Genomic DNA, 13,106 nt, shown 5'->3' with positions numbered 1-13,106 from the left:
AATACAGTCTCCTTATAAGAAGATGAGATTAGGACACAGACACAGAGGAAAGACTATGTGAAGACACAGGCAGAAAACAACCATCTACAAACCAAGAAGAGAGCGGCCTTAGAAGAAACCAATCCTGCTACAACCTGGTTTCAGACTTCACAGCCTGCAGAACTGCAAAGAAATAAAATACATCGTTCAAGCTATCTAGTTTGTGGTATTTTGTTATGGCAGCTCTAGCAAACTAATATAATACTAATCATTTTAAAATGCTTTTAAATGCTAATATTAGAATAATCTGCATGAGGCTCTGCAACTTGCTATTTTTAAACTATTTTATAGCTAGCACAGTGTAATCTACCTCCTTTCAAAATATGTGCATTTCATTCTATTTTACACATGTTCTATTACTTATTTATTAAGAATAGTCCTCTATAGATAGACATGTGGGTTGTTGCCAATGTTTTTCTGTTACAAGTAAAAAGTTACAAACATGAGAGGATCTGCACACCCTGGTGGTGTCAAACAGAATCTGAGCTAGAAATACAATTCATTTTCTTTCTCGTCTCATTCTTCATTTTTACTATATTTCACAGACTGTTTTAGTCAGTAGGGATATAGCAGTGAATAATGAGATGGCTCAAGTCTCTGCCCTAAGCATGTCTTCCCTAAGGATGCTTATATTCTGGTGGCAATCTCTGACTTGTTAGAGGTTACTAAATAGTGAATTATGATTAAAATATATTTACAATTTTTATTTCTAGGATTCCTTTCTGTATATATGTAAATTTGACCGAACAGTTCATATTTACTTTTATAAATCCCTTCCTCAATTCTGTGCTAGACTTTTTTTCTTCAGTTGTTCATTTTCATACATACTTTCTCTGTTTCTTGGCATGGACAGGTAAGACATTTTTCAAGTAAAATGTCTAGTAAAATGCTTGTGTTGGGGGCTATAACAGGAAAATTATACTATTAAAGAAAAAGTGTGATTCTTACCCTTATCTACTTTGGTTTGGGGGCGGGGGGTTTAGCATTCATTCATAGTTTTTTTTTTTTTTTTTGGAGACGGAGTTTCGCTCTTATTGCCCAGGCTGGAGTGCAATGGCGCGAACTCGGCTCACTGCAACCTCTGCCTCCTGGGTTCAGGCGATTTTCCTGCCTCAGCCTCCGAGTAGCTGGAATTACAGGCGCCTGCCACCATGCCCAGCTAATTTTTTGTATTTTTAGTAGAGATGGGGTTGACTAGTTCGCTGATGGATTCAGCCTCCTTCATTTGGGGAGCTTTTAATGTTGTTGGAATTGTGCTAAAGACAGAAAGATTCCTGCACACAGCTGCACCCCTCAGCACTAACATCCGGTGACAAAGTTCATCAGACAATTTCCCAACTGTAGCCAAGTGAAAGCACTAAACAATACAGAGAAAGAAACAGCTCTGACTGGAGCTGCAGAAGGAAGGTATCGCAAAGGAGATGTGATTTGTATGTTTGACCTTAAATAAGAGGTAGGAAGTCACCAGAGAGGAAAGGGAGAAGGCATTCTACATATATCTATGCTACTCAAAGTGTGATCTTCCAACCAGTAGCATCTGCTTCACCAGACAAGTTATTTAGAAATGCAGAATCTAAGGTTTCACCAGGGCCTCTGAATCAGAATCTCCATTTTAACAAGATCTCTAGGTGATTCATGTGTACATTAAAGTCTGAGAAACACTGATGTTGACAGAATAGCGAGAACAAAAACTTGATATAAGAATAAAAGGCAATCATTTCAGTAGGAGTAAAGGGTACTTTTATGGAGATAGAGTTGAGGATGGAAAGGTAATTTAGGAACCAGATTGTACAATTAGCCTTAGGATGCTATATGGAATGGAAACCAATGAGATACTGTGTGCATGTGATTAAATATATTTGTGCCTAAGTAAATAATAAAAAAGATGTGGGAAATTTTAAAGAACTGAAAAATAGAAGTCTGTGTTAATGAAAAGTGTCTGAAGAGAGGTTGGGGAGGGGTTAGATGGCCTAATGGAAAGGAAGAGGAGGACAGAGATGAGAGATTTCCCAGGTATATTAAGCAGGATTTAATGCATAGCATACTGGAGGTAAAAGGGTGAAGACAACGGAGGTTATTAGCTGGAGAATTCTAATAGATGGTTAAGTAAGGAATACACACAAGGTGACCAGCATGTTTGGTTGTTTTTGGTTTCTAGGCGGAAGGAGAATCTCAAGCTTGATTTGAGAACACTGAGTGGAGCTGCCAGGTGTGGAGGAGGAACTGCGTATGAGACTCAGGAAAACAGGTCTCAGGGAGAGATTTGGGAGTCAGAGTCAGTGTATTGGTGACAGCTAAGGCCAAGGGACGAGAGAGAAAGAGAGAGAGAGAGGAGAGGGGGAGGGGGGGGGGAGAGAGAGAGAGAGAGAGAGAGATAGGGAGAGTGTGTGTGTTGGATCATGATTCTCCCAATGGCGGGCAGGGAAGGGAACTGAGCTAGCAGCATTGGCGACACTGCGGTGAACAAGGCAGACACGTTCCCTCTCCAATGATAATTTAATCTTGCAAGACAGAGATTCCCCCGTATCCCCACCCTCAGCACTGGCGAGGATCTGGTGACGCAGTGCATGTGATAGAGAACAGAGAAGATGAAGATTTTGCTTGGAAGACGCTTCTCCCCTCTATACATCCTTAAGCACTGGCAAGAATCAGACTGGAGGGAGGAGCTCAGTCCTGACTGACACTGGCATCAGCATCTTCGCCCCTGTTACCATGACAACTGATGACGTCAAACCTGCGCGACTCGCTAAGGCCATGCTGTGTTTCGTGATTGGCTCGCTGTGCCTTCCATCCCAGCAAGCTCAGTTGTATTAACTTTACTTTAACCATTTGGAGCAATGACTTAAATATTGTGCCATTTCACACAAGGGATGATAGGGGCAGTGGTGGGAATGTAGTGAGGACAAACCTGAGAAAACAGACGGACAACTTAAAAGGGAGGGAAGAAATGAGGATGACTGATTTTTTAGGTTAGTGCAAAAGTAATTGTGGTTTCTGCTTACTAGCTTGGTTAAAGTCTGTGCTTGGAAAAGTAACTAATATGTAATTATGGAATATGGGAAGAGGGGCATGCTAAAATGGGATGGGGATTTAATGAGCTGTTGCAAGCACATCAAGTTTCCTACGCCCCTGGGGCTGTGGGATGTGAAGATTTTAGAAGACAGATAGAAATAGGCTTCTGAAGGTCAGAGAAATGTGAAGTCCAGAGATAAGGAAATGTCAACCATCAGTATATAGATGATAGTTAAAACCTTCCCAGTGGTAGAGAGCTGAAGGACAACAGGAGAAGAAAGGAGAGCCAAATACAGAATGTTAGGGAATATCAACATTAAAAGAGAAAGCAGTAGAAACGGAGGTAAAGCAGTTAGAGGTAGCTGAAGAATCAGAATCAGCAGCAGAATAGACACATAATAGAGAATGTAATGAAGCAGGGATTTTAAAATATGTGCAGTACAATCCTGTAATTAGTAATAGTTCTGGCAATCTTTTTTGCATTCTAAATAGAATAAAGTATTTTGGTTTAATTCTAAAAAATATTTCTTCCACTGAAATATTTTAAATCAGAGGCCCAGAAAACAAAGGCTGGAAAGAACCTTAGACATCTAGTCCTCCTGGATGTGATAAAAATGAGGTAAACTTTTCTTCTTTTTTTTTTTTTGAGTCAGAGTTTCGCTCTTGCTGCCCAGGCTGGAGTGCAATGGTGTGATCTCGGCTCACCGCAACCTCTGCCTCCCAGGTTCAAGCGATTCTCCTGCCTCAGCCTCTCTAGTAGCTGCGATTACAGGCATGTGCCACCATGCCCGGCTAATTTTGTATTTTTAGTAGAGACAGGGTTTCTCCATGTTGGTCAGGCTGGTTTTGAACTCCTGACCTCAGGTGATCCGTCCGCCTCGGCCTCCCAAAGTGCTGGGATCACAGGCATAAGCCACTGCTCCCAGCCAAAATGAGGTAAATTTTTCTAAATATCTGTACAAAAAGCATGAAATCCTGTATATGCTGAGATTGCTAGGCACTTTACAGTCTTCATTACAGAGACTGGTAGGACTTTGGGTCTTTCTTCATCAATCCAGATTTTTCATCTCTAAAACCATAGAAGAGAATGAAACACAGTAGACTGCTAGTTAAAATGAAATTTTTATCCGACTTTCTGGCTATATCCCCAAATGCACAGACAACAAAAGCAAAAATAGACAAATGAGATTACATAATACTAAAAAGCTATGCAACAGAAAGAAAACAGTCAACAAAGTGAAAACAATCTGTAGAATGGTAGACAATATTTGCAAACCATACATCTGGATAAGGGGTTAATATCCAAAATATAAAAGGAACTCAACTCAATAGTAACGAAACAAATAATCCAATTAAAAAAATGAGCACAGGACCTGAATAGACATTTCTTAAAAAGATACACAAATGTCTAGCAGCTATATGAAAAAGTGCTCAACATCACTAATCATCGGGGAAATACAAATGAAAACCACAATGAGATATCACCTCATACCTATTATACCTATTAGAATGGCTATTATCAAAAAGACAAAAGGTAAGTGTTAAAGAGCACGTGGAGAAAAGGGAATCCTTGTACATTCTTGGTGGGATTGTAAATTAGTTTAGCCATTATGGAAAAAAGTGTGGAGGTTCTTCAAAATAATTAAAAATAGAACTACCATATGATCCAGCAACTCCAATACTGAGTATATATGCAAAATATATGAAATTGGTATGTTGAGCTATCTGCACTCCCATGTTCATTACAGCATTATTCACAATAGTCAAGATATGAAATCAACCTAAATGTCCATTAGCAGATTAAAGGATAAAGAAAATATGGTATATATACATAATGGAATACTATTTGACCTTAACAAGAAAGAAATCCTATCATTTGTGACAACATGGATGAACCTGGAGGACACACTGTTAAGCAAAATAAGCCAGGCACAGAAAGACAAATACCATATGAGCTCACTTACATTTGGAATGTAAAAATGCCAAACTCACAGAATCAGAAAGTAAAATGGTGGTTATGTGAGGTTAGGGGTAGGGGTATTAGAAGATGTTGGTCAAAGGACACAAAATTTCAGTTAGGAGGAATAAATCCATAAATCCAAGAAATATATTGTACATAATGTAGAGTTAAAAATAATATATTGTATATTTGAAATTTACTAAGAGAATAGATTTTAAGTGTTCTTACCACACACACAAAAAAATGATAATGTGAGGTAATTCCTATTTAAATAGTATCATTTAGCCATTCTACAATGTATATATATATATATCAAAATACCATGTTGTACAACATAAATATATAATTTTTACTTGTCAATTAAAAAAATAAATGAAATACAAATTTGAGAAAGTAGAAATTAAAAAACTAAGTTTTTATACAACCCAAAATATAAAACAATTTTTTAAAATGGTATATTCATTATCAGGATGTGCTTATTTTTAAAGTTTAGATTCCTAATATTTCCATACCATAGATTCAGTCAAAAACACTTTCAAGTCTTTTGATGAGTATAATATTTAAAAATGTAGTTTGGATAAACATCATTATTATGTCAGCCTTCAAATCCAATTGTACTGTACAACTAACAGAAAATACTGCACAGAAGTCTTAAGATAGGTACTTCTAAAGTAATTGCTTTTTAAACACTCCACCCTTTTATCTCAGGATACTCTCAATTAAATAGAGAAAAACTACATAAAATGATGTAAATTGTCAGCATAGTTAATGCATTTATAATTTCCAATATATTAAAAGAAACGGTATATTTTAAATGTGCAGTTTTCCATTATTTGTATCTCTGTGTGAAATTTTAATAAAAATCTTATGGAATGGCATAAATACTACTATGGGTATAAAAGGGGTATAGATTTTCTTGGAATAAAATATGCAAACCCCACATCCCCTATTCCGGATCAGGCTCTTCTTTTTATTCATTTATGTATTCATTCAAGAAGCTTTCAAGAGCACCTACTATGAGTACCTCACTCTATTATCATTCTTTTTCATCTACAAATCCCTTTCATTCCACCTCTCTCCCTATCAGGCGCTTTTGTTCTAGAAGAGAACTTGACTGATTTATCACAAGTAATCCATCCTACAAATATTTATCGAGGCATTTATTTAGGCCCTAAAAACTAAGGTGAAGTTCATGCCCTTCATTTTTAAAGTCAGGGAGAGACTGACATGCAAAGAAATAATTGTGATATAAAGTGGTAGCGTAAAATTTAATACAAACATCAGTTTATTATCTTTTTTCTTCCCCATGAGAGGAAAGAAGACATGGCGTTGCATGTAACACAGTGTTCTGCACAAGGTTGTTAGCCAACTGTATACAGGAGAAGAAAGAAACCAAATGTAACTTACCGAGTGTCCGGAAAGGTCTCTGACTTGGTAAGTGGGAGAAGAAACCAGGCTTCAATGCATTTGTAATCACAATGTCAAAAAGGTCTGTAAAATCATTCCTAAAAGCAACACAATTTTTCATAAATTTATTTTAAGAATTAGAAAAGGTCCATATAAAACAGAACTTGATCTTTGCTTATCTATTTTACCACAGCATCATTTATCTTTTGATTAACTTTTACATGCTTTATATTTTTCTCACACACTTTAAGGTGAACATTTCACTGGAAATAGAAGGTAGTTGAGTACTAGTCTTCCTGACAACTCTTTGAAGTATAAACATAATCAGGGAAAAAAAGAGAACAGCACATAGACTCTAGGTACCAAGCTGGCTTTGGTAGTGAACTCAATAGTTTCTAACAGCTGGAAATATTTGGAAAATCTATCTTCAAATTTGGGGGCCTGAAATTGGCTGGCTTTGTTAGCTTGAAGAGTTAACAATTTTGTGTGTTACATGGGTGCCACAGAAAGCAGCATTATAGCAAGTCATGGTCATCTTTCAGAGAGTGCTTCAAATATGAAGAAGATACTTTATTTGACAATCAGTGTAGTCTTATAATGTGGTAACTTTTGTACGACAATAATTAATGATTTAAAATCTGTACTTAGCATTATATTAAGGATTACTTTTGATGGCAAAGGAAAGGTAGCCCTTCTCCTGAAGGACTCACTATTACAATGGGGGAAACAATATTTACCCAACATTCTAGGATACTTTTACAAATCCAAACCGCAATACATAGAAATTAAGATGAAGAAAGACTATGGTTATCTATGCTAATAAAAAAGGAATTAAAATCCAGATTGTTCATTCTAAAGCATGGGCCCACTACTAGGATAGCAAATGTCTCTATGAGAGGCACCTTCCAAGACATCCAGGACTTTAGCCGTAATTCACCCAAAGGATGCATTATTATGTATCAGCCTATATATTATTCAGAAAGCAGAAATTCTACTCACAGATTGTAAGCATATCATGGAACAAACTAAAGCACACATGCTAAGGAACATGGAAATCATGATGCTAAAAAGGCTGGTGAAGGTAGGTTTTAAGGCTCAAACTTGCTCCATACTCATGGCAATTCGGTATTTGATGGAATTTGAGGAAACATTAGGGGAGACCTAATAGCTCATTGTAGAATCTTGCTTTGACTATAGACATTTCCTGGTATTGCCCACAAGAATAAGTATTTACACACTGAAGTCTATCAACTATTCCTGTCTAATTCTCTACCTGTATTATGCTATTTAAATATCCCCTCATACCCACAAGGCATTACTGTACTATTTTTATGATGACAAAATTGAAGCTTAAAGAGGTTATAAAACCTGCCCCAGGTAATACAGTAAACTGCAGAGCGGGGCTTGAAGTCAAGTCTGTCTTACTTTGAAGTCTATGCAATTATACTGCCTTCATTTTCATGAATTCAATCCCATCCTGGCTATGTTAAACAGTAAAGTACATGGCTCTGCACGGAAATGACTAAAGAATGGCTGTACTCCAGGTATCTGTGGAGGAGTATAACCTACAACTCAAGAGTCCCTCAATCATCATCCAAAGATGAGAAACCAAATTCATGGAAAACTGAAGGATATACAGTTTACCACCTTCTAGAAAACCTAAAACCTGGACATTTGGTGAGCTATGAGCATACTGGTCCCCAATAACATTGCTTTGCTAAAATGTACTTGGTTGGGCTGCTGTCAGCAGAGATTGAGGTTATGTCATGAGCAAAAAAAAATCAACTTGTCACTCAGCATTGTTTAAAATAATGATATGGTCATGGCTGACACTTTTGAAAAAGCCCTGGTCTAATTTGCTATCTGTATTTCATAAGACAATGAAAACTGAATGACTCATCACTCACCCAAGGATATATTCGCAGAGAAGTCTACAGTAATCACTGTGAGAACTGGTAATTAACAGAAGAATTTTCCCAGCATTCTTTAGCTGTCGAAGCCATTTTTTCACAGATTCAGGACAACTGTGTAAATATCTGCCTGGATCTCTTTTTATTTCTGGAAAATATATTCCACAGTTTTCTGAAAAATAAAAATATCAATGAGGTTACTCTTTTTAAACATTTTTTGACTACATGTATTCTCTAATGAGTTAATCTCTTTCAAATCTATAGATAAAACTAAAAGGATAAGAACAAAGTTTGACCAACCTAGCAATTATGCTAATACTACTTGCTTTTTAAGAATAGTTCTTTACTTGAAAACACAATATTGTTTGAAAATGTTACTTCATAATATTCGCTGGCTATTTGACAAGAACTGATAAACTGTTAAAACAGGTAACACAAGAAACACAACATGATCAGCATTTTCAAATGCTGTAAGAGAAAACCTTACATTTGAAATATCAATTGTTACAAATATTCTTTTAATTATTCAATGAATATTTGCTGAATATAGATAACAAACATATCAACACTCAGATATTGTACCAGGATCACATCTTTGGCATAAATAGCCAAGAAGGGCGATGAGTTCCTCAGAGTCACAGTTTGCTATTTCAGATGGAATCTATACTAGGGGAGTCATTCTATAGCCCCTGAGAAGTGCTGAGATATCAAATGGAAAAATCGGTGCAAAATAGGCCAGAACAGGCCAAAAGGCACTGTATTTGACAGGGAACAATGAATGACTCACACCACTGAGGTGGGGTTGCTTGCTCTGCCCCTTTAGAGTGTCCACGGGGTCTGGCTGAGCTCCAGGGCAGATGGCAGTGTTTTCAGATGTACTGGCCAGATTTACCCATAGTGCTTGACCCAGTGCCTTTAAAGTCATGGGGACTTAGCAGGCAATTGCAGATTTAGTTGAAATGCTACTAGATTCATAACACATTTTAGAAATACTGTTCTCCGAGCATGACAGAACTAATACGCAGATAAAAAGAATCCAAGATTTTACTTTCTCTAATTGTTAGGAAAAGGACACACGCATAGACAAAAAAAAAAAAAAAAAAAAGGTTAAACAGCTTGTACTGAATGATAGAGTCTGCAATAGCTAGATATGGGATACATCTGTGACTCTGTCCAGTGTGATACACTTGAAATACTTGAAAGTTGTATTTCAAGAATATCAGGACATCAGGAAGAAGAGTCTTTTTTTTTTTTTTTTTTGAGACAGAGTCTCACTCTGTCACCAAGCTGGAGTGCAGTGGCACGATCTCTGGCTAACTGCAACCTCCGCCCCCCGGGTTCAAGCGATTCTCCTGCCTCAGCCTCCCTAGTAGCTGGGACTACAGGCGCGTGCCACCACGCCCAGCTAATTTCTGTATTTTTAGTAGAGACGGGGTTTCACCAAGTTTGCCAGGATGGTCTTGATCTCTTGACCTCACAATCCGCCCGCCTCGGCCTCCCAAAGTGCTGGGATTACAGGCATGAGCCACCGCTCCTGGCCAGGAAGAAGAGTCTTTTTTTTTTTTGAGACGGAGTCTCTTGCTCTTTCACCCAGGTCGGAGTGCAGTGGCGCTATCTCGGCTCATTGCAAGCTCCCCCTCTCGGGTTCACGCCATTCTCCTGCCTCAGCTGCCTCAGCCTCCCGAGTAGCTGGGACTACAGGCGCCCGCCACCACACCTGGCTAATTTTTTGTATTTTTAGTACAGATGGGGTTTCACCGTGTTAGCCAGGATTGTCTCTATCTCCTGACCTCGTGATCCACCTGCCTCGGCCTCCCAAAGTGCTGGGATTACAGGCGTGAGCCACCGTGCCCAGCCAGAAGAGTCTTTAAGTGAAACAAAAACGAACAAATAAAAACAAAAACAGTAGCAAATATTGTGGTCTGCCTCCCCACAGCCATCTCCCTCTTTGCTGGGTAGTGCTCTGATATTGTTTCAGCTTTCATCTTCCTCTGAGGGGTTCTGTGATGCTAGGAAGGGCAAGGGTCTCTATCAGTCTACACCTATCACAGTTATTCCCTCCTCCTGTCATTGAATTGTTTAGGAAGTGCTGGGGACCCAGGCATGGTAAATGAGACCTGAGGAGAACTTTGCTGCAGGATCCTGAAGTAATGTATAACACTGATAAAAATAAACCTATAAAGGGGGGAATATCCCCTCTTCTGCTACTGGACTTTACCATGATTATAAATTCTATGTAGAACTGCAGTGGTTATCATCAACACAAAGCACAAGTCTGATATACCAGAGACGGCGGAGTGGACATATGAAAGGAAAGAAACCTGGGTCCCTGATGACATCACTGGGTTTCTGCTTTTGTTTCTGTTTTTGAGACAGGGTCTTGCTCCGTTGGCCAGACTGGAGTGCAGTGTGGCACGATCATGACTTACTGCAGCCTTAAACTCCTGGGCTCAAGTGATCCTCCCACCTCGGGCCTCTGAAAGTGCTGTGATTACAGGCGTGAGCCACTGTGCCTGGCCACCACTGGATTTCTGATTAAGTCACTGACTGACTCTAACCACCACTGGAAGTGCCATTCAACTTCTGGACAACTTCTGGTTGTGTAAAATAACTCAATTTAATAATAGCGTAAACATTAAGGATATTTATTATTTGCAACTTAAAGCATCATGATTCAGAAAATATACTGCATGAATATCATAACCAGACCAAAACAAAAGAAAGAATATTTTGCAATATGAGAATAATATTTAGAAGACCAAAAACAAAAACAGTTTTTGCTTTTTTTATATTTTGCCCTACAGGAACTTCTGTGGGTGAATCTCTAGGATCTATTTTTAACATGCCAGAGGCTATATAATAGCCCTTTAAAAAAATTAAAATATATTCTCTGTTTCCCAGGGAAGAGGAAGTACTAGTAAAAGGTCAGTTTAAGAAACAGATGATAATAATAAATCTAAATGGCCAAAAATAGATAAGTTTGATGAGTGGATGACTGCTAATTTCAGAGGCTGTGTCTCTCTCCTAACTTACTATACCTAAGGGAGTCAGATGTGAGATTATTTCACTTAGAAAAACAAAGCTTTTGTAGCAAGAAGAATTTTATGGGCTACATAACAAAAAAATTTATAGTGTGTAATGCTGAAAACACAGACTTGCTTTCAGAAAACTTGAGAAAAAGTTATTTTTTCTTAGCTATATGTGCTTAGTGCCATCTAGTGATCAAAATATAAACATTAAAAAGCTACCATTAACATTTCCAAAGGAATAAAAACACAAGGCATATGCATTTAAATACAATATTTTAAATTTCTTACCTAGGTTAATTTCATTAGTATCTCTTAATTAATAATGTCTGATTCAAAAGAGTACCAATATAATAATTTAATCAGATAAAATTATTCTCTGAAGTCATAACAGAGATGTCCTTGTTTTGTTCATAAGCCAGACTGAAATGAACAAACTAAAAAGACAAGCCCCGTACAAACACATACCCAATGGTAGATTATGAGATGCTCTTACTACAAAAGATCACTGGCTGTCATGGAGAAAATATTTTTGCCCCCTTGTAACCTCCAATTATTAAAGGAATAGGAGACATACAAATAGAAACGTCTTTTTATTGAAATAAGTCAAGGTATTAAATCAAATGAAGAGTTATGTTAAACATACCACAATGGATTATAATTGTCTATTAAATTATATCCCCAAAGAAACTATAAACTTCTAAAGGCAAGAAATATATCTTTCTGCTTGGCATGGAGCAAGTATTCAACGTATGAATACCTAAATTAGTGCAGGAGCAGACACAGGAACATTTATGTTTCCTTACATTCAAGGCAAGAGTATGATTAGTACCATATAGCCAAACTGAAGTGATAAAAATAATATTATTCATGTACGATTAAGGCAGCCTATGAAAAAAGTCATGTTTAATTATGATACTAATTAACACTGATTGAACAAAATGGAATTTAGACCTAAGATGGAAAGGAGTGGTATTGTTTGTTCTTAACTCACAAAGAAGCCTGTGTTTTCACTTAACCTCTAAAGGAATTCTATTTCACTGCCACTTTATGTAACTTATTTTCCTGGTTTTTCCACCACTCTTATATCCTTCGATGCTGGTATTTTCTAGGTCCAGATGAGATTTAAAGGAAATTCTTTTAACAAGCTGATTCTAAGGAATAAAACTTTAGCTCTCCTATGTTAAAAAAACTGGTTAATGTAGAGTGACAGAAATAATACCAAAGTCTTGCAACAGTCTGATATGCACATCAAATGGTCTGAATACACCAAACAGGATTTAGGGACCTCTCGTGGTAAAAAAATATAGTACAACCTGAATATTAAAAATAGTTTTTTTCAGTTTAACAGACAATTGTGCCACATCACTATTTCTATCATCACTGAATAAGCTTTTTCTTGTTAACTGTATCACTACTGTTTGCATGATTTTTGGCCAGAATATTCAAAGCTGCTGTCCGAGGGGACTAGAGATGCCAGGATGCTAACACTTCCATGGTCAGCCTCCAAATAAGGTCTGTGGTTTCCATTGCAGAATATAATTTAGAAGAGATTTAAATATTTACAACCTTTACAAGTCACATAAGAGCACGCTAGTGAACAGCTAAAATGCCTAGCGATGAACTGTTTAAATGTACTTGCTGTAGAGATAATATAATTAATTTTCTTTAAACAAGAAACTTTTTTCTTTGCTAAGAGACACTGAAATATTCGTTGGAGGATAAAAGAGAGAAATTTATTTTGTTTATTTA

At 37.3% G+C, this 13,106-nt stretch overlaps 2 protein-coding genes across 5 annotated transcripts in view; one reads left to right on the top strand and one right to left on the bottom strand.

Moving 5' to 3' along the window:
• NT5DC1 (5'-nucleotidase domain containing 1) overlaps positions 1-13,106 on the bottom strand; it is a 138,806-nt gene that overhangs the window by 12,233 nt on the left and 113,467 nt on the right. For all 4 annotated transcript variants that reach the window (XM_054491776.2, XM_054491777.2, XM_063666521.1 and 1 more), the window contains 2 exons: positions 8,326-8,500; positions 6,419-6,516 (listed from right to left, as the gene is read on the bottom strand). In XM_054491776.2, the coding sequence (XP_054347751.2) occupies positions 6,419-6,516; positions 8,326-8,500 (273 nt within the window). The remainder of the gene's footprint in view (positions 1-6,418; positions 6,517-8,325; positions 8,501-13,106) is intronic.
• COL10A1 (collagen type X alpha 1 chain) overlaps positions 12,696-13,106 on the top strand; it is a 95,650-nt gene continuing 95,239 nt past the window's right edge. The window contains exon 1 of the mRNA XM_063666516.1: positions 12,696-12,869. The gene's annotated coding sequence lies outside the window, so the exon portion shown is untranslated. The remainder of the gene's footprint in view (positions 12,870-13,106) is intronic.

The sequence above is a fragment of the Pongo pygmaeus genome, chromosome 5 (assembly GCF_028885625.2).
Source record: "Pongo pygmaeus isolate AG05252 chromosome 5, NHGRI_mPonPyg2-v2.0_pri, whole genome shotgun sequence".
In the NCBI taxonomy this organism is placed as follows: Eukaryota; Metazoa; Chordata; class Mammalia; order Primates; family Hominidae; genus Pongo; species Pongo pygmaeus.
This window is presented reverse-complemented; position numbering and strand designations above follow the sequence as displayed.